Source organism: Eriocheir sinensis, chromosome 21, assembly GCF_024679095.1.
Source record: "Eriocheir sinensis breed Jianghai 21 chromosome 21, ASM2467909v1, whole genome shotgun sequence".
NCBI classification, from domain to species: Eukaryota; Metazoa; Arthropoda; class Malacostraca; order Decapoda; family Varunidae; genus Eriocheir; species Eriocheir sinensis.
In genome coordinates this window covers 13298811-13320460 of record NC_066529.1, presented here as the reverse complement: position 1 = coordinate 13320460, position 21650 = coordinate 13298811, and the positions used below count along the sequence as shown (strand labels likewise).

The following is a 21650-nucleotide window of genomic DNA, read 5'->3' as shown; positions in this document are numbered from 1 at the left end:
AGGCAACCGCGCAGACCTTTGCACAAGAGGACTGGACGGAAAAAAAAGGATATAGGAAAAGAAAAGTATGAGAAAAGATCGAAGAAATGTTGAGTCCCTTGCATATGACAGGTCTCTCTCTCTCTCTCTCTCTCTCTCTCTCTCTCTCTCTCTCTCTCTCTCTCTCTCTCTCTCTCTCTCTCTCTCTCTCTCTCTCTCTCTCTCTCTCTCTCTCTCTCTCTCTCTCTCTCTCTCTCTTTTGAAGAATGCTTCGAACATCTCGTGGAGGAAATTCTGACTCACGAAAAACTCAGTAACCAGAAAATCACAGGAAGGCCTTGAAATTGTGAACTGTGATGTGTGTGTGTGTGTGTGTGTCTTGCTTTTATTTTTATGCTTGTCTTGTGTGTGTGTGTGTGTGTGTGTGTGTGTGTGTGTGTGTGTGTGTGTGTGTGTGTGTGTGTGTGTGTGTGTTTCTTGTTGTTGTTTTTTATTCTTGTCGTTTTGTGTCTCTTCAGTTTTTTTATTTTTTTATTAACCTTCTAAATCAGTTATACATTTTTCACTGAATATTTTACCGCAGGTTTACATATTACATGAGTTTTATTATAGACGCTTAATTTTATGGATCTCGATTATGTTCTGACGGAAGAGAGTGTGATGCAGGCGACCTCTGCTGCCACTTCCCTCACCTTGTATCTTAATAACCCGTTCGGCACCTTTTGACCAAAGAAGTTTAGGCTCTATACAAAATTATCCAACTAAGCAACCAACTAGAGTGTGATGCAGGCGACCTCTGCTGCCACTTCCCTCACCTTGTATCTTAATAACCCGTTCGGCACCTTTTGACCAAAGAAGTTTAGGCTCTATACAAAATTATCAAACTAAGCAACCAACCATGCTTCTTTTTATTCCGGTCCTTATGCTAGTGTCGTGTGTATATGACTTTGTGCAGCATTCATGAAGATCTGTTTTTGTATGTAAATCCTTATCATGTTCTCTTTCCTCTTGAATCCTCCTTTCTTCTCTCACTCTCCGTATAGCAGCGCACCAACAGACTCTTATCTCTCCCAAACACCCTTAAAGACACACACACTCTATTTCTTAATGAAAACCAACACGCTCGTCTCCCCCCTTTCATGCATACCTCACAACCCTTCCTCTCTCAGGATCACACACACAAACACACCTGGCATCCTCATTCTCACACCCACGGTAACACATATACTCCCTCCTTTCCTAACGCACTAAAATACACTCTCCTCTTCCCTTCCATGTACACTTCAAACCCGCTCCTCCCTCACCATCACAAACAGAAACACGCCTTTCATCCCCATTCGCACACACACGCAAACGCACACACTACCTCTCCAAACGCACACGGACACTCGCCCTCGCCCTTGTTTCCTGTGATGCACATTCCCTCCTTACAAACACAAACACAAACAGGCGTCTGCTCACCATGTCCACCAGGAACTGACAGAAGAACGTAACATCATGGACATCCTTTAGGTTCTGCATCGCCGCCGTCACGTTCTTCAGCACCAGGTGGGGGTTGAACGTGTAGAACTTGTCCATTTGCATCAGCTCCCGCAGCACGCCGGCAGAGGGCCCGCGAGCACCCAGCAGCAGCATCCCAAGCGTTGAAATGAGGCTCAGAGGTGACATGACGAAGTTCTGACGCTTGTGTTGTGCTGCAGCGCGCTTGTATACCTGTGAAAGGGTTGGACAGGTGAGGGATTTTTTTTATGCGGCAAGGGAGGCAACTCTAAGGGCAGAAAACAAAAACAAAATAAAAGGGCCCGTAATACGCTGCCCCGACAAAAGAAAACAGAGCGAGAGGCCAGAAGAGAGATTAATTTCGAGTGGAGAGGTGGCAGGTGTGGGGGTGGAGGGAAGGGCGTGAGAGATCGTGCTTGTGGGTAGATGAGGAATTAAGTGGTTGGTTGAGTGCGTTGAAACCAGATGAAACACTTGGCCTCCCCTGCACACTCATTACACTCACCCTTCCCCACACACTCAAAATCCCCCCTCCTCACACACACCATACTTCTTCCCCACACACCCAAGTGCACCCCCCCCCCCCCCCCCACACACACACACGCACCCTTCCATGCACATCTGAAATCACCCCTACATCATGCTTACGCTTTCCCACACACAAATCGTTTCACCTTTTCCCCCACCCACACCATACTTAACCCCCCACACACCCAAGATCACCCCACACACCCAAGATCACCCCACACACTCACCCTAAACGTAATATCATTCATCACGTCCACAAACATCCTTATATCCGGGTTGAGACTCTCCACGGACGCCTCTAAACCCGGGTTGTCTTCGGGAGCCTGAAGAAGGGTCGCGGGGGGGTCTGGAGGCGGCCCGTGGTGGTGATGGTCGTGGTGGTGGTCCCCGTGGTGGTGGTCCCCGTGGTGGTCGTGGTGGTGATGGTCGTGGTGGTGGTGGTCGTGATAGGGGCTGGTGGCGTTGGGTCCGGGAAAGCCGAGGTGTTCTGTTGTGTTGAGTTGGGGCTGTTTTGATGGCAGGTCGTAATAGTTGTAATACTCCTGTGGGAGGGGAGGGCAGGAGGGAGGTTAGTAATGGCAGTGGTTAGTAGTAGTGGTAGGCTAGTAGTAGTAGTAGTAGTAGTAGTAGTAAGTAGTAGCAGTAGCAAAAGTAGTAGCAGTAGTAGAAGTAGTAGTAAGTAGTAGCAGTAGCAAAAGTAGTAGTAGTAGTAGTAGTAGTAGTAGTAGTAGTAGTAGTTGTTGTTGTAGTAATAGTAGTAGTAGTAGTAGTAGTAGTAGTAGTAGTAGTAGTAATAGTAGTTGTGGTAATAGTAGTAGTAGTAGTAGAAGTAGTTGTAGTAATAGTATTAGTAGTAGCTGTAGTAATAGTAGTAGTAGTAGTAGTAGTAGTAGTAGTAGTAGTAGTGGTATATGTTGTTGATGTAGTTTTCGTAAAGATGCAAGACGCGAGGTAAATAATCATCCGCCAAGTGAGTGGGTTCGGCGTCTACCTTTGATCAGAGGCAGACGAGGCGGAGGTACAAAGTTAAGGTGAAGATAAAGGATCAAGGAGGCATCTTTTATTCATCTATGGCTGCAAGGAATCGAGATTGGCTCACGGCAAAAAGTAATTACTGTTTCTAAGAAGTCGTATCGTCAAGGAAGGAGATTGTGTCCCGAGGGAAACTAATCACAAGGAAGAGGATACGACTCTGTTACCACCTTGCCATCTGCGTCATCAGGTAAGAGACATTGCTTTCTGGCTAACTCGCTCCCTTAGGGATGAAGTACGATCAAACATTATTACTGTTATTAGTTCATATAAATTCGAAAGGTAAGACGCCGTAATACTTCTTTTGGTTTAAACATTCGAACGTTACCGAAGTGGAGAACAAAAGCTCTTCACCTCTTTCGCTAGAGCGAGGCCGCATTGTCTAGTAAGTGTTTCGCGTGTGAAATAATAGAGGAAGTATAGAACACCTGCCACCCACCTCCGGCACGTTGTCCAGGTAGACGTTGGAGCCGTAGTAGTCGTAGAAGGTGTCGCCCTCCGTCAGGTTTCCGTTGACCTGAAGAGCCTCGAGGTCAATTCTCTCCTGCTGCCCCGTTGGTGCCAGCTGGGAGGCAGGCAGGACACTAGAGGCGCCGCCGGTGCTAGAAAGCTCGTCGGAGGCAGGTAAGGGCGGGGAGTTGGCCAGGTCTTGTGTTGGCGGCTCGTCTTGTGTAGCGACTAACAGCGGTGCTGCTGCCGATGATGGCGCTGAGTAGGAGGCAGGCTGGGCGCCGATGGGGTCTGCGAATTGCCCTGCGCCACCCCCTGCTGTGTTCCCTTGTGTAACGGACTGCTTGAGAGGCGCCTCCAAGTGCTCGTCGCCCCCGGCTTCAGTGTCTGTTTGGGGAAGATTCGTGGGAGACAAGGAGGAAGAGGAGGAGGAGGAGGAGGAGGAGGAGGAGAGGGAGGAAGCGGCGTGTTGTGAGTCCTGTGTTTCATCGAGGGACAAGGTAGGATCTTCCCCTCCTTCCCCTTCTCCTTCGGGCCGCTTCTCCGTCGTGTTCAGTAATTGGTTGTGGCTCTGGAGGACTTGAAGCAATAGTGCAGGGCTCGCGTACGGATCTAGAGGTTCGCCGCCGGGCTGTTGTTGACTCTGCACCCAGTTTTCTTTCTCTCCTGAACCCGAGGCTTGTAGGGGATACTTGCCGCCTTGGCCGTCGAGAGGCATAACGTCATATGGGTTCTCAGATTCTACAGGATCCACGATGTCGATGGTCAGTAGGTTTTCAGTCTCGTAAGGAAGAGTGACGATGCTGCCGCCTGTCACTGTGGCCACCGTGGATTCGAACGATGGAACGGGTGTGCTTGGGGTCGGTCTTTCATCCCCGTCGTCAGCAGGGAATTCATCAGGAGAGATGGAGAGGGAAGAATCTGATGGAGGAGGAGTTGCAGGTGAGGTTTCGAGAATGTCTGATGGGTCTGTCCCCGTGGGTGAGGCTGTCGGAGGGAATGAGGCGAAGGGTGAGTCGCCGCTGAGTACACTCGTCGCAAAGTCAATGAAGGTGGAGTGGAAAGGTTGTGGTGTGGTGTGATCGTCCTCCGTGTCCTCTTCCTCCTCGGTCTCCGTGTCTGGGCTGGGAGGCGGGGGAAGAGCAGCGCTGTTGAAGGTCTGAGCATAGAAATCAGTGAGCGTGGAGAGCAGCGAGTCCGCCTTCGTCTCCGGAACCAATTCTTCGTCCTTTTCCTCGTCCTCCTCGCTGCTCATGACGTTTGGAGTCGTGGCATCGTCCCCAGCACCTTCCTCGTCACTCTCACTGGTCACAGAAGCTTCAGCGGTGGCAGTGTTGGCCAAGGGAATCACTGTATCGACGGACGGCGACTCAGGGCTCGAGTGGTAATCCTCCGTGGGCTCCAGGTTCTGAGTCGTTACTTCACCGCCTTCGTCAGTAGCCTCATCCGGATTTGGAGGCCATGTCGGGAGGCGGTTGTTACCTCTTGTAGGCACTTCTGTAATCTCGGAGGCACTGTCACTCACCTCCGTTACCTCAGACTCTGGCGAAGTATTAGCAGAAATAGTAGTTGACGGAGGTGTTGTGGAGGGCAGGCCGGTGGTGGTGGTGGTGCTCTGCGGCGTGGGGAAGGTGGAGAGGAACTGCCACTGGGTCGCTATGTGTATGGGGATGCTGTGGAGGTTTTGTAGGATGTCCTCAGGGATCTCCAGGGACTCCCCGCTCAAGGAGGAGGGGGAGGAGGAGGTGGTGGCGGCGGGCTGGGTTTGTTGTGCCATCATCTGCAAAGGTGGACGATGATTGATTGACTGACTGACTGACTGACTGAGTGGATGCATGATTGCCATCCTAAATGAATGAGTGAATTATAAATGTTTGAATGAATAACTAAGTAAATGAATATCCTCCTCACAAACTATCTATTTGTTGAATGGGGAATTGAATTATTTAATTAGTGGCTAACTGAACCAATGGAGTAGTTATGGAACGAAAACCTGAGTGATTCCCTTCACCGTATCTTTCTTTCTTCCATTTGTTCTTTCTTTCTTCCTTTATTCATTTCCTTCTTTCTTTCTTTCTTTCTCTCTATCTTTCTTCCTCCCTTGCCTCCTTCCTTATTTATTCCCTTGCATAATATACTAAGCTATCCATCATTGTCAATCTCCCTTCCTTCCTTCCTTCCTTCCTTCCTTCTTTCCTTCCTTCCTTCCTTCCTTCTTTCCTTCCTTCCTTCCTACACTCATCCCTTCCTCAGCTACTTACGTCCTCTACGCACCTGGCCATCACCTGTGACATTCTTTGATTAAACATAAGCCTGCCGCAGGAAGGTGTCTGACGGGTGGCATTTATCAGGTATTCTCGGGCTTTTATCTAATTCTTCGACTTTTTTTTTTACTCAAGGACTCCTGACTCATTCTTCTCCTCTACGTCCATTACTCACAGTTTTATTTTTTTCCTATATTTATGTGAAGGAAACAGTCGATGAGAAAAAAAAAACGGAGAAAATGAAGAACTGTTTGATTGAAAGTGACTGGGAAAAGAAAACTGAATCAGGAATGAAAAATAACGAGCGCGGGCACACACACACACACACACACACACACACACACACACACACACACACACACACACACACACACACACACACACACACACACACACACACACACACACACACACACGTTTCACCTGCTTTCTCACTGTTTAATTAAGTTGAGTCTTTCCTGCTTGCCTTGTGTGACGCTAACGAGGATGCCAACAGGAGGAGGAGGAGGAGGAGGAGGAGGAGGAGGAGGAGGAGGAGGAGGAGGAGGAGGAGGAGGAGAGTTGGAGGAGGAGGAGGAGGACCTTTGACTTGATTTTGGGGGGTAATGGAGGAGTTGAATTTCATCTCTAGGAAGAGTAAGGAAAATATGTAGTTTTTTAACTTTTTCTTTTATTTTATTTATAATATTCAAGCTATTCATTTCTTTTTTCTTATTTATTTGTTTAATTTTATATATATATTTTGTTGTTGTTGTTGGATGCGGTGTCCTCAGATCTTTGTTGCTTAGCAGTTTAGGGGTGTGTCATATAGTCATGTTTTTCGGGGGAAGGCTGAAGGGTTAGAAGCAAGGATTGTGTCTTATCTTGATGGGAAGGGGGAAGTATTTGTATTTTTAAACACACTGAAAGGGCAAGGAGTAATGGCCGTATACCAGGTGGCTGACCATTTATGTGCCAAGGTTGAGGCGAGAGCCTTCACCTGATGATGGGACGTGAAGTTGAAGGTTTACTTTGGTGGACGGGGACGGGTCATTGCTTTCAAAAGGGTGATTATTCTCTATTCATGATGTGTTGATGACCTGCTTTATGAGGGAGTGATGACTTCATTAATATGTTAGTAACGAGTAATTTAAAGGGGCGTGATACCTCTCTCTTTTGGAGGATGGAGACACCTTCTCTGCCGTCCTCGCCCATGAATAGTAAATCAAAAGAACTGGAATGGGATGGAGCGTTTTTGGTAAAGATTAATGCCATGAAAAGCAACCTGCCGTTCGCCCTGAGGAGGAGTGTGTCCAACCAGTGTGCCCTGAGAGTCCTAAAATACTGTTAAAAAATTGGCGCCTCACAAAAAAAGGCTAAGAAGTGCATAAAGAGGAAGACAAATATCGTATGTACAATTTGAAGAGAGGAAGCGAGGATCATTGATTAGGGAACTGATAAAGAGTGGAGCTATTTTAATGACACTCAGGAATAACAAAAGACACGTTGGGCAGCTCGTACTATTTGTAAACCTGACAAAAGAAGAGGCCAGGGACGTTAGCGAACCAGGTGGTGATAAAATATGAAATAGATTTTAACCTTTGCCGGAGGAGGATGAAGTGCACTAATATACAGGAGAGAGGGGTCTGGAAAGGCCTTTGTCCTGTAATGGAATATTAATAGCTGGTGATAATGGGGATGTAAATAAGGATGATGATGATGATGATGAGAAGGGAAGAAAAGAGGAAAGACGTTTTCTGTCGGGTTGCAGGAAGAAAGAAGGGTAAAGTTTGCATGCCATTTACCTGGTGGAGGGAAAGCGAGATTAACCCTCACCTGCTCCTTACCTGCCGGGCGGGAGGCAAATGACATAGTTACCTCCCTGAACTTTCATTACACGGGGGAGAGAGAAGGAAGGGATGATCTTACTTCCTACCTTACTGCGGAGGAAGGAGACGAGGAAGGATAGTAATTACCTTACCTTCCTACCTTAATGTGGAGGGAGGAAAGAGGGAAGAGTGGAAAGTTGTGGTAGGTAGGTAGGTAGGTAGTTAGGTGGGTATATAGGTAGGTGGATAAGAAGGTAGGCAGGTAGACAGGTAGGGAAGTACGAGTAGATAGGTAGGTGGGTAGATAGATAGATAGGTTGGTATGAAGGAAAATAGGTAGATAAAAAGAGAGATCGGCAAGTTTATAAATTACTAGATAGATGAATAGACAAAGGAACAGGGAGAAATCACGTAAGATAACAAACATGAAAAGGACAGGATTAAGAGAGAGCAAGACCTAACATTGCACCCTGCCTCTTCTTCAGCATCCACTTAACCACGATTCCTGACAGACGGGAGAGAGAGGGAACAGTGAGGATGATGGTAAAAGTGATAAAAGGATAGGAAAAGAGTAATAAGACGTGATAGGAGAAGGGAAAGAGAAGCGAAAATGAGAAAAAAAAGTGGAGGATGAGGATGATGAAGAGGAGGAGGAGCTGAAGCCACGTTACCTGCTGTACCGTTGCCACCACTCCTTGTATGTTGCTTGAGGGGCGGGAGATCGGGGCGTGCGAGGAGGAGAGCTCGAAGTCTTGTTCATGTGATGCCCTCCTGTTCCCCCCAGCCAGGGCGCGGAACGGGGAGCACTCCAGCAGCATGGCCTGAAGAAGTGGAAGAAGAAATGAGGGTAGTGGTGGTCGTGGTGGTGGTGGTGGTGGTTGTAATGATACTAGTGGATGTTTTTGTTGTTTTTTCACTGCACAACGACAGGAAAGGGAAGAACAAGGAAGAGATGTCAAAAAAAGAAGAAGAAAAGACGAAGAGTAATGAAAGAGAATGAAAGAAGAGATAAAAGAAAACGCAGGATCAGGCTAAGTAAGGAGAGAGAAAGGAAAATGTGAGGGAAGATGTGTAGAAGTGGAGCATCCATAATAAACGGAGGAGGAGGTGGAGGAAGAAAAGAGATAAAAAAACAAGAGGGATCAGGCGGAAGCGAAGAGAGATAATGTAATGGTGGAAGAAGGAAGGAAGTGGAGGAGAAGAAAGGCTGAAAGGATGAAAAACGAGGAGGAGGAAGGCAAATACCCCGATAAGGATTAGATGGAGGCGAAGGAGGCGAAAGAAGGATAAGAACAGAAAGACTAAAAAGAAGGAAGAGAAAGGTGGAGCCGAGGGGAAGAGAAGAGGATGAGAGGAAGATGAAGAAGGAGCAGTGAATGAGACGTATGAAGGGAGTAAAAGCAAAGAGATAAAAGAGAGAGAGAGAGAGAGAGAGAGAGAGAGAGAGAGAGAGAGAGAGAGAGAGAGAGAGAGAGAGAGAGAGAGAGAGAGAGAGAGAGTAAGTATGCAATAAAATCGGTATTCGTACCTTTATTTATTCCTTCAACAGCGAGGAATTTTGTTTTTGAAGAAAAGGAGGAGGACGAGGAGGACGAGGAGGAACGAAATCAGATTATCACAATTTCTTTATCTCACTCTTACATGCTAATATATGGATAGTAGGTAAAGAAGAGTAGTAGGAGGAGGAAAGAGAAGAAGAAAAAAAAAAAACAGAATATATCACACCACTTTCAAAACTCAAGCATTGCAAAAGAAGACAAACATTACTGAAACCAAAGTAACTAAAAAAAAAATTGTTTAGACCCCATGCAGGAAACGACATCTTTCTACCTCTCCCGATCCTTTAGCGCACGCACCGAATAAAGGCATTTCTCGGCGGGAAGACGGATGGCGGCGGGAGGACGTGAGCGGCGGGCCAGCGACTCCGACCCTTAGGTTAAGAATTGCCTTCGATACGTCTCGCGCTCGTCTGAATGGATTGTCTCAAGGTGCTATCTGGCGGCGTCTGTGTCTGCGTCTGACGGGTCCCTCGATCTGTCTGCCGCCTCACTTTCTTTGTCATGATTTTACGATTAACTTATTTATCTATCACGTCACTTTCTTTTTCATGACCTTCGGCTTACGTGTATTTTATTTTTCTTTGGTGTCAGCGTATACCTGGCGCCGCTGTATTTTGTTACAGGCAAAGAGGCAGCTCAACGGCAAATAAAAAATAAAAAATAAAAGGAGACAAAAAAATCCGAGGCGCTGCTCTTTCAAATAGTTTTCAGTAGATATTGAAAATCAGAGGTCAGAGTCATTTTACGTTTTTGTGTTCATATAATTTATCTCTTTCTTGTTCTGTCTTCTCATTTTTATTATTATTATTATTATTATTATTATTATAAGTGTTCTTTTTTTAGTAGGTCAACTGTATTCACATTTCAATATTTTCTTAGGATATGAGTTTCTTTATTTGCTTTCTTTTATTATCTTTCTTACCGGAGTCTTCATTGTTGCCATACTTTCTTTTTTTTTCTCCCTGGACGTGCATGGGACTCTCAATATAACGGAAAGAAATCTTGGGGAAAAAAAATCTCTCTGGCTCTCGCAATGTAATGGGAAAAAAAATGTCAGAAAAGTCCTCTCTGTACTGTACGCGTGGATCTGTTTGCTCCCTTTTGATGGTTTGATAACCCGAGTGTCCGTGCGGATGTGGGTGTGGGTGTGAATGCGTGTGGGTGTGGATGTGGGTGTTGGTGTCGGTGTGGTGTGGGTGTGAGTATGTGTATAGGTGGGGATTGGGTGTGGAGGGGGTGGGCGTGGGTGTGGGTGTCGTTGTGGGTGTGGGTGTGAGTTACCAGACTATCCTTCTCAGCATACTCTCTTTGCCGGGTTTTTTTTATCCATAACTGTTGCAAAAATCATCAGTAATTAACGATTTCAACTATAACTCTATATGAATATCGTTATATGTGTGTACGACAGTCTTTTATCTGAAATCTACAAAAACAAATAGCTGAATACGACCATCTGGTTTGTGTGGGTGTTTGTGTGGGTGCGTGGGGTGAGTGAGTGCGTGGGTGCTTACTTGCGCGTGCGACCTTTTGCGTGTAATATTGACCGGCAGGAGAAAAATCGCCAGCTATACTATATGAGAGAGGAATATCGACAGGTGAAAGTACGGCAGGAAAGAGGAGTCACTCGCCCGGGGAAGAGAAGAAGTAACGCAATAACGGTGTGGAGAGTCTGAAAGAAGAGCACAAAACTACCTACACTCGACACCACCGACAGAATAACAGCATCCGGGAAGCAGGGACGTGATTGAAGGTAAAAGTATATCATCGTTTTCACTTTGATTTTCTATTTCTCGACGTCTCAGGTGTTACGAGGGTTCTAAACCTTATAGCGTCAGCACTCTTAGCTCTCTGCGTGATTCGTCTCTTACATCAATAATTTGAAAATGTAAAATTATTATGTATTCGTATGTATATGTATTTCTACAATATTTTGTCGAATTGTACTTTGTATGAATAATTATTTTGTATTTGTAAACACTGTGTATAAACAAAAAGGGGAAAAAGATACCAAATAGTGTTCTAACAAACAAGAAAGTGTGTGAAACGAGAATGTACAAAAGTAAAACCCGGCGGAAAGGCCGCATGTGAAAAAGACAGAACACTTCATCGAATTTGTCTCCCGCTCACCGAAAAAAAAAAATAAAGTGAGTCGGAGCAAAAATACGTTCGACGGCCGCGCGGAGAGGTGAACGCCAGCACGGAACTCACAGTAAACAAAAAAGCCAGCACGGAACTCACAGTAAACAAAAAAGCCAGCACGAAACTCACAGTAAACAAAAAAGCCAGCACGAAACTCACAGTAAACAAAAAAGCCAGCACGGAACTCACAGTAAACAAAAAAGCCAGCACGAACTCACAGTAAACAAAAAGCCAGCACGGAACTCACAGTAAACAAAAAGCCAGCACGGAACTCACAGTAAACAAAAAGCCAGCACGGAACTCACAGTAAACAAAAAAGCCAGCACGGAACTCACAGTAAACAAAAAAGCCAGCACGGAACTCACAGTAAACAAAAAAGCCAGCACGGAACTCACAGTAAACAAAAAAGCCAGCACGGAACTCACAGTAAACAAAAAAGCCAGCACGGAACTCACAGTAAACAAAAAAGCCAGCACGGAACTCACAGTAAACAAAAAAGCCAGCACGAAACTCACAGTAAACAAAAAAGCCAGCACGGAACTCACAGTAAACAAAAAAGCCATCACGGAACTCACAGTAAACAAAAAAGCCAGCACGGAACTCACAGTAAACAAAAAAGCCATCACGGAACTCACAGTAAACAAAAAAGCCAGCACGGAACTCACAGTAAACAAAAAAGCCATCACGGAACTCACAGTAAACAAAAAAGCCATCACGGAACTCACAGTAAACAAAAAAGCCATCACGGAACTCACAGTAAACAAAAAAGCCAGCACGGAACTCACAGTAAACAAAAAAGCCATCACGGAACTCACAGTAAACAAAAAAGCCATCACGGAACTCACAGTAAACAAAAAGAAACGTCGGCATGGAGAGGTCGCCCGTGTAGGAGGAAGAATTGACGAGGACATTAAATTTGATATCGTCCACCTTACAGAGAGAAAACTGCCAAGGAATACACAAAAAAATAAAAATGGTTAAAAATAGAAGAAAACATAATAGGAAAAGGAACGTAGGAAGAAGGGAGGAGGACATTTTATTTGATACCGTCCCCATTGCAGAAAAATAATAAGTTGTCTAGAGATATACAAAAAAAATAAAACTTGCCTGAAAATGGAATAGAAGAAATATATATATAAAGAAAGAGTACGAAGGGAAAAAGCGAGAGAAGGTCATTTTTCTTTAATATCGCTCCCATCCAGGATATTTAATCTCTAGGAAGCTGCTAAAACAAATCATGTAACTTAATTGAAAGTGAAATAAAATATAATATATGTAACGAGAAAGAGCAGAGAGGAAAAAGAAGATAATTTTCTTATTTAATACAGTCCCCCGTTACAGAAGAAAAATAACTGTCTAGGAATATATACATAAATAAAGTCTCGCTTATAGGTAAAAGAAAATAAATATAAGAAAAAGAGTACGGGGAAAAATAGAGATGTCATTTTTTATTGAATATTTTCCCCGCTCACAGAAAAAAAATGTAAGAAACGAGTACGGAGGGAAAGAAAGGAAAAGAAAAAGAAATAGAGGGTCATTTTTATTTAATATCGTCCCCGCTTAGAGAAAAAGAAAATGTGTTGAGGCAAAACGTAACCTGCGTGGGGGCTTGGAGATCTCAGGGGAGGAGAGGGAGGGGCGGGGTAGTGGGGAGTGGGGGGCGTTAGAGCACAGAGTCAGAACACATAGGCGGGGTCACAGCTTTTTCTCTTCGTACAATTTCCTGGTGAGAGTGTGAAGGACAACAGGGCAGAAGAATATGAAGGTGGCAGCGCAGGGTGGGCGGGTGGATTTTCTTTTTTTCCCTTGGTGTAGGAAAGCGTTGGTGTGTGTGTGTGTGTGTGTGTGTGTGTGTGTGTGTGAGAGAGAGAGAGAGAGAGAGAGAGAGAGAGAGAGAGAGAGAGAGAGAGAGAGAGAGAGAGAGAGAGAGAGAGAGAGAGAGAGAGAGAGAGAGAGAGAAGACAACTATTTTCTCTTCACTTTATATAGAAAGGAGCGGTTTTTTTTTATCTATGTGTATGCCGGCGAGAGAGAGAGAGAGAGAGAGAGAGAGAGAGAGAGAGAGAGAGAGAGAGAGAGAGAGAGAGAGAGAGAGAGAGAAGGACTCCATAAAAAAAAAAGTTATAAACACTAACTATTTTTAATTTGTACAGAAAGGGGTGTTAGAGGGAATGGGTTCATCAAAAGAAAAGTAGGTGAGGGCGGGAGCGAAAAGAGAGAGACATTAATTTTCTAAGCAACCACAACAAAGAGTAGGGAATACGTTAACCAGGGAGACAGTTCACGTGTAATGTTGCTTCCCTAGTAGTTTACGGAGAAGCGTTAAATTATTCTGGTTGATGGTGAGTGGGATAAAGATGGTCGGCGGGGTGTGTGGGGGAGGGGGAGGGGTGTGTGGGGGGAGATGTGTGCGTGTGTGTGTGTGTGTGTGTGCGCGCGTGTAGGAATAACACACAAAAGATGGCACGAAGATTGAAAAAAAAGAAAAAAGAATGAAAATGCAAATAGGGGGAGGAATAAGAGAGAGAGAGAGAGAGAGAGAGAGAGAGAGAGAGAGAGAGAGAGAGAGAGAGAGGGGGGGAGAGAGGGGACGAGAAAAGAGAGAAGAGAGGAAAGCGCAGGACAGGAGAGGAGGGGAGGGAAGTGGAGTGGAGTGGAGGGGAATGAAACGCACTGCAGAGGAGAGAAGAGAAAAGCGGGACAGAGGGAGGACAGGAGAGGCATTTCCTATACACACACGTACCTGGACCTGGTGAAGAGAGAGAGTCCTTTCCTCAAGCTCGCCATTACGGCCGTACAGGTAGAAGGAGAACGTCTTGTCGCCCTCCTGGAAGAGCGAGGACGACCCAACTTGACGGGAGGGGTTGCCATCTTGCCCCTGGTGGTGGTTATGTTGCCAAGGTAACCGCGAACTTCTGGCTGATTCCCTCACCACCACCGTCCCCACCTTGTGTTGATGTTTTGCTGATGATGATGGTAGTGAGGTTGGTATTGGTGATGCGCCTCTCTTCAACCTGTAAATGTAAGTGGAGAAAGACTTCGATGAGGGAGATGGTGATAGAAGTGGTGTTAATGGTGCTGCTCCTGTTGTCAGCCTGTAAATGTATAGGTAGAGGAGGATTGGCGTGACGATAGTGATTTTGAAAGTGTTGCTGGTATTTCTTTTCTTTTCCACCTGTCCGTGAGGGTCTAGAAAGATTGTAGCGAGGAAGATTGGGCGGTAAAGGATGGAGGACACGAGGGAAAGACGGCGGGACGGGGGATGGCCAGTAAAAGAATGTGGAAATGGAAGGAAAAGTGGAAGCAAAAGAATGGTGAAGTGAAATAACAGTGTGGAGATAAGGCGTACAGCCAAATAGAGAGAGAAAGAGATAGAGAGACAGGCAGACATCAAGGTACAAAGACAACACAACAAAGGCAATACAACCCCAAAACAGAGGATCCTGAAGCGTGTGCACCTCGTTCCCGAGCAAGAGTTGCCTTGGAAGCGTTGAGGTGGCTGAGTGGGCCGTGTCAGGGTTGTGTAGCCTTGAGACATGACGCACCCCACCACGAGCAAAGGTAAACTGTTCCCCACCCGTCAGGAGGGGCGGAGGGCGGCCCAGGGTGGAGGGCGCCGGCGAAGGATCAAACAGAGAGTGTGTCTGGTGCACCGAGCCTTGAGGGGGACACTAAACCCTCAGCCTCCCCCTCCTGTGTGTGTGTGTGTGTGTGTGTGTGTGTGGCGCGGCGTCCTGGTAGGGGAGCGGAAGTCCTGCAGGCTGGTCGGTGCCGCTGTGTTGCGTTTGCTTTCAGTGTCTTGCAACGCGCCCCGTCCGTCCCTTGTTCCAGACAGACGCGAGTCCTGTTCTGAGTCCGCAGAGCTCAGACGACCAGTTTGATCTGGTTTCGGTCTACTCCCAGGGCGACAGGCTTTTACGCCCCCTTTAGCCCTCTCTGGGGCAGTGCAACACCTCTTTTTTGGCCTCGCAGGAACTGATAAAGTTAACCAATCCATTACGTGTGACTAGGCACAAAAAAGTGAGAGGGAGCCCCAAAACAAGCTCCATCGCATGTTTCCCGGCCCGAGACACGCACCCGCCGCTCTGGACACATGTTTGGCCACGGTGATGGACGCAGAGACGGTGTATCCGCGGCTGACACAGACAGAGCGGATGTCGCTCGAGACTTTGCCAGGAAAATATGAACCTGCAGATTACATCAAACACACCGTTCTCCCAACAGTATCGAAGTCGTGGTCTAAGAGTTTGATATATTTAAGCCATACTTACTTTCCGTGCTGTCAGGAAGCGAAAAGAGATCTATATTTATTCGTTGGCTTTATGGTGGTAATTTTCCCCCTCGAGGGAAGTGAGGAGCGCTGCGCCCCGACGCAAGCTCCTGCCGCCGAGTCCTCGGGGCGCGCGGTGTGCTGTGGCGTTGACTTCTGATTTTTTGCAGGAAAGATTTCAAATTATTCAAGCACCACAAGTTATGAAAGTGGAATGGTTTCATAAAGAGAGTTAGAGGTATCTTTTTTTCTTCTACCTGAATACAACAGAGATTATACACTTTACAGCTAAGAGGAGCCTTGTGTCCTTCAATGCCTCAAAAACCCAATTTCTCCACCAATAAACTCGACACAATCTTCCAAACACCTTTCCCCTATTCTTCAACAACACTCAACTGTCATCTTCTTCAATACTAAACATCCTCGGTCTATCCTGAACCCATAATCTTAATTGGAAATTTCACATCTCCTCTCTCACTAAATCAGCTTCCTCGAGGTTGGGCGTTCTGTGTCGTCTCCGCCAGTTCTTCTCTCCCGCACAGTTGCTGTCCATATACAGGGGCCTTGTCCGCCCTCGTATGGAGTATGCATCTCACGTGTGGGGGGGCTCCACTCACACAGCTCTCTTGGACAGTGTGGAGCCTAAGGCTCTTCGTCTCATCAACTCTCCTCCTATTACTGAAAGTCTTCTACCTCTTAAATTCCGCCGCCATGTTGCCTCTCTTTCTATCTTCTATCGATATTTTCACGCTGACTGCTCTTCTGAACTTGCTAACTGCATGCCTTCCCCCCTCCCGCGACCTCGCCACACACGACTTTCTACTGAAGCTCATTCCTTTATTGTCCAAAACTCTTACACACGAGTTAACCAGCATTTTCACTCTTTCATCCCTCACGCTAGTAAAATCTGGAACAATCTTCCTTCATCTGTATTTCCATCTGCCTACGACTTGAACTCTTTCAAGAGGAGGGTATCAGGACACCTCTCCTCCCGAGATTGACCTATCTTTCGGCCACTGCTTTTAACTCTTTGTAGGAGCAGTGAGTAGCGGGCTTTTTTTTCATTATAGTTTTTTTTTTTTTTTGCGCTCTGCTGTCAAAAAAAAAAAAAAAAAAAAAAGATCACCCTTTCTGAGAGGAGAGGAAGAACACAACCATGGCAACGAAACAAGTACTTTTTCTAGGCGACCATCCAGCGCGCCACGTAACTCAGGACAAACCTCAAAGTCTCTCCTCACAAAGTAGTACCACAACCGACTCTCCCTGACAACCATTGTGGCTTTCCTTCCCAAGAGAGCTAAGGAGTCCACTATATACAGAAGCCAAAACTTGAAGAGGCTCCATTACCAACAGGACTTCCGACTCCTGTTGCCAGAAAAGCGGAGCCACCTCGAGCGTCTGCCGTAGCTTCTCCAGCTCGCCCGAGGCACCGGAAAGGTCACGGCAGGAGTTTATAATCAAATACATTAAGGGACGTACGGGTTCTTAGTTCTTCTTAGTTCTGCAGGGGAGGCTCTTGGTGGCAGTGTTCCTGTTTATCCTCGACCCACAACGACTACATGACAAAAAGGAGCAAGCGCTTTTTTGCGTTCTACACACGTAAAGGGACGCAACGAACAAAGCCTCATCATGGTCTCCGGAAAGACTATTCAGACAAAACGACAGATACAGGAAGAAGCCAAAATATTACCTGAAATAAACACCTCCTTTCAAGAATCTCTCCCTTCGAAAAACTATTCTCTCTCCCACTATCCCGGATGATGCCTGTGCTGTCTAAAGTCAAAGGCGGTCCATCACGATGGAAAACGTAATCTGTACTGCCAGCCTTCCGTCCCTCACTGGGTACGCAGCTGCCTGTGTTCCCTTCCTTCCTTAAAGTAAACCTTTGTTACGTGAGCAGACTTCTCCTTTGAGGGTACCCTACTTCCATTAGAGAGAGAGAGAGAGAGAGAGAGAGAGAGAGAGAGAGAGAGAGAGAGAGAGAGAGAGAGAGAGAGAGAGACGAACAAACAGACATCCCCAAAGAGGGTAGCGGATAAAGAGGCAGAGACAACAACAAAACAAAGAACAAATGACTCGAGAAACTCACGTAGCCAATTTAACTTTGAAACGGAGGGTCCTCAAGTGTGTGTGTGTGTGTGTGTGTGTGTGTGTGTGTGTGTGTGTGTCGCTAAATAACACACACAAACACACACACACACACACACACACACACACACACACACACACACACACACACACCATAATCGAACAAGGCACGAGAAGAGCGTAACTTTGTTAATCTAATAATCGTGGTTAGTGTGCAGGAGGAGGAGGAGGAGGAGGAGGGGAAGAAGAAAAAGGTAGAGGAGAAGGAGGCAAAAAAAGAAAAAAAAAGATAATTGGGTGACGCGGCGGAGGAGGAAAAGTCGAAGTAAGAAAAGAAAGTTGAAAAAAGTTAGAAAAATAGAAATCTGGGGTCTTCGTATTCCGCACGAACGCCAGAAACTCTTAATAATGATGATCGTTCCAACCAGGATTAGCTGGCGCTCCACACGTGAGGACCTCTCTCTCTCTCTCTCTCTCTCTCTCTCAACATAACATTTCCTCCAAGAGGCTTTTCTCGGCTAAGAGTCAACACACAGGTTCGAAGCACTACTCGCCTCGCCATTGTCAACAGCAGTAGTGGTTCGGAGCAATGGTTCGGAGCTCTTCACCGCCTGGCTCGAGCCCCAGCTGCGTCGTGTGACTGTGTAGAGCATTTCGCGGCCAAGTGCCCTTCGGTGTCACTCTTCCCGGCATGGCTGTATGTTATAAGCTGTGGTCACTCCCATGTGAAAGCGATACGTAAGGAAATAAAACAACGATTCATACATTTTATCCAAACATGACAAGAATACTAAATGACGGAGCACTTGGCGGCAACACCGGGTATAGCCAAGAGTCATCTCTCAGGCAATCACGGTCATATTTTACGGCCAATCAGCGTCTAGATAACAGATTGAGCCAATGAAGAGGCAGTTCAAAGGCGGGTAAGGTTCAGGGGGCACTTCAGGGGAGGGAAGCCAGTGGTGTGGAGGGCGTGAGGGAGGGAGGTCGTCGCTGGGGCTTCGCGGGGTGTCATTGCGGTGTTATGGCTGCGGTGGATAAAGGTGAGACGTTTCCCCTTAATTACATCTTCCGCAGGTGTGAAAGAGGCAGCCATAGAAGTAATGGTACAGAGAAGGAGGAGTGATCGTGTTGGGAAGCGGGTTATTGACACACACACACACACACACACACACACACACACACACACTATAGCTATTAGTGCGAAGCCAGAGTTGGATAAAAGCCTGCGATGAAAAGTATTAAATGAATGAGATGTAGGAGGAGATAGGAATGAGGTTGAGTGAGTATATAAAAAAGGTGAGCGGGCTCGGAGGAGAGGACCAGAGAGCTCGCCGCCATGACAACGACCTCGCTTACTATCCAGAGATTTTCCTGATTGACTCCATTTTTAGTCTGGTTCCTTTCTTCCTGCTGCTCCTTCCTTCCTTTTTTTTTTTATCAAACCTTCCTTCGTTCGTCCTCTTCGTATATTTTACTGAATTCATCGTCGCAATCATTTTCACTGCTAACAACAACAACAACAACAACCACAACAACAACAACAACCCCACCACCACCAATAACAACAACAACACAACAAGAATAGCAAAAAAATAACAGCAACAACAACAAAACAATAATGATAGTAAACATAACAGCAACAAAAAATAATACCGTTTAATCACAGTTTTTCTCATCTCCTCTGACACTGCTCGTTAGTAGATAATGAACCAGTAATGCATCCTCCTCCCTTTTCTCCTCCTCCTCCTCCTCCTCTTTCTCCTCTTTCTCCCCCTCTTTCTCCTCTTTCTCCTCCTCTTTCTCCTCTTTGTCCTCCTCCTCATCCTCCTCCTCCTCCTCCTCCTCTTCCTCTTCTTCCTCCTCCTCTTCCTCTTCTTCAATCGAGTCGTTAATGTTTGGAATTCTCTACCCTGTGATGTCGTTGATAGTACAACAGTTACGGCTTTCAAGAATAGATTAGACAAGTATTTTGAATCCAACCAGCAACTTAGATATTATTCATTGTCGTAATAACGTTAAGTTCTTTCGAATACTGGTGTCCTTGTCCGTTTTTATCGCCTGGTTAGGGGTAGCAGTAATGGTAGTTCTTTCCTCTTTCCTACATAATTTCCATAAGAACATAAGAACGTAGGAGTCTGCAAGAGACCAGTAGGCCTGTGCAAGGCAGCTCCTTTGAACCTAAGCTCCCGTGTATCTCTCCCCACCTAACATCGCTGTCCATGAATTTATCTAATCTATTTTTTAATGTGACAATTGTATTGGCACTCACCACATGACTGCTAAGCCTATTCCACTCATCCACCACTCTGTCAGTTTGTCCATGCTGCATGGTTATTTTTCCTTTTCTGCTAGCTTTGGCTGGAGGGATGGGGGGTGGGGAGGAGCCTTCGCCTTTGTTGTCCTTCATCTTCCACCTTTGATTAGATAGTCAGTGTAGCTTGTCACAAACAGCCTCGTAGGGACCATCATGTCTGCTGTTGTTTGTTCTTCCTTTGTGTTCTTTTGTGTTACTCCTCCTCCTCCTCTTCTATTCTTCCCATTGAGCTATTCACGAGCCAAACTACACGTGATCCTAACTAGTCGTGAAGCAATGGGGGAGAAAGAGGAGGAGGAAGAGGAGGAGTGGTATAGAGGAAGTACGTGGAAAGGGAACTATATTGAACAAAAATGTGGGAGAAAGGAGAACGAGGAAGAGGAGAGTGGGAAGGAGGAAAGAGGACATGAAATTTAAGTGCACTGAACGGTGGAGGAGAAAGAGAAAGAGGGAAGTGGAAAGGAGAAAAAGAGGTGAAAATAAAACTATACAAAGCGAAAGTGGAAATGGAGATGTAGGTAAAAGTAATGATTGAGTGGTTGAGGGAAGAGCAGGAAGATGCGCAGAGAGAGAGAGAGAGAGAGAGAGAGAGAGAGAGAGAGAGAGAGAGAGAGAGAGAGAGAGAGAGAGAGAGAGAGCATTAATGGCTGTCCCCTCGTCTCTTTTAAGAACACACAAGTTAAAGTTAATCGTGTCCTCGCAACGCCTCGTGACGCCAACAAATTTATCTCAAAGTTTGCCTCGAATCTGCATTAGTCTCACCTACATCGACCCCGCCCTTCCTCTCCTGTTCCCTTCCCCCTCCCTCTTGCTCTAATCCCCCTCCCTCTGATGTTCTCTCCTTCCCCTTTCGTCTTCCCTCCCTCAACCTCTTTCTCCCTCCCACATCCGTCTAATGTTCTCTCCCTCCTTCTCCTTCGTGTTCACTCTCCCCTCCCTGTCATTTTCCCTTCCCTCTCTCCTCCCTCTCATTTTCTCTTCCCTCTTCCCTCCCTCTCATTTTCCCTCTCCTCTCCCTCTTATGTTTTTCTCCCTCTCCCTCTCATCACTTTGTCTCCCTTTTCCCCTTCTCTCCTCCTCCCTCTCGTGTTCCCTACCCCTCCCTCTCATTTCTCTCCCCCTTCCCTCTTATTTTCTTCTCCTCCCTTCCTTTCATCTCCTTGTCTCTCTTTCCCCTTTTCTCATTCTCTTTTACTCTTTTACCTTAACCCTACGCTGCCTCCTTTTCTGTTCTTTCCTCACCCCTCATTCTCATGCTATCCTTCCCCCAACCTTTCGTCTCTCTTCGTCTCCCTTTCCTCTACACTGTCTGCACTAGTTTTCCCTACATCAGTGCCCCTTCCTATCGTGTTACCTCCCTTCCTTCCTCATATCGTCAATCCCCCTCCTCGCGTTTTCTATAACCCCCCCCCCTCCCTTTCATCTCTTTGCTTCCCTTTTCCCTCTTTCCTCCTCCATCTCCTCTACCTTTTCCTTTGTTATCCAGTATGTCTTCTTTCTCTTCCCATACCACACTCATTTCTCACGTCCATTATCCTGTCTCATTATTTACTTCACCTTGTTTCCCCTTCTCCTCTCTTCTGTCTTCTTATTATTCCCTTTGTCCCATCTACTTAGTCATTTATTCTCTTATTTTCCTTATACACACTTAGCTTTTTTCATTGTGTGTTTTCTCTCACCCTCTCTCACTCCCACACATATGATTTGCAGGTCACT

The 21650-nt window shown here is 46.2% G+C and overlaps 1 protein-coding gene across 1 annotated transcript in view; it reads right to left on the bottom strand.

Annotated features, from left to right (window-relative positions):
• The window catches only part of LOC127001712 (uncharacterized), a 101036-nt gene that overhangs the window by 24372 nt on the left and 55014 nt on the right, over window positions 1-21650 (bottom strand). Inside the window, exons 3-7 of the mRNA XM_050866810.1 lie at window positions 14003-14273; window positions 8233-8382; window positions 3479-5269; window positions 2235-2549; window positions 1441-1692 (exon numbers count right to left, since the gene is read on the bottom strand). Coding sequence (XP_050722767.1) covers window positions 1441-1692; window positions 2235-2549; window positions 3479-5269; window positions 8233-8382; window positions 14003-14273 — 2779 coding nt within the window. The remainder of the gene's footprint in view (window positions 1-1440; window positions 1693-2234; window positions 2550-3478; window positions 5270-8232; window positions 8383-14002; window positions 14274-21650) is intronic.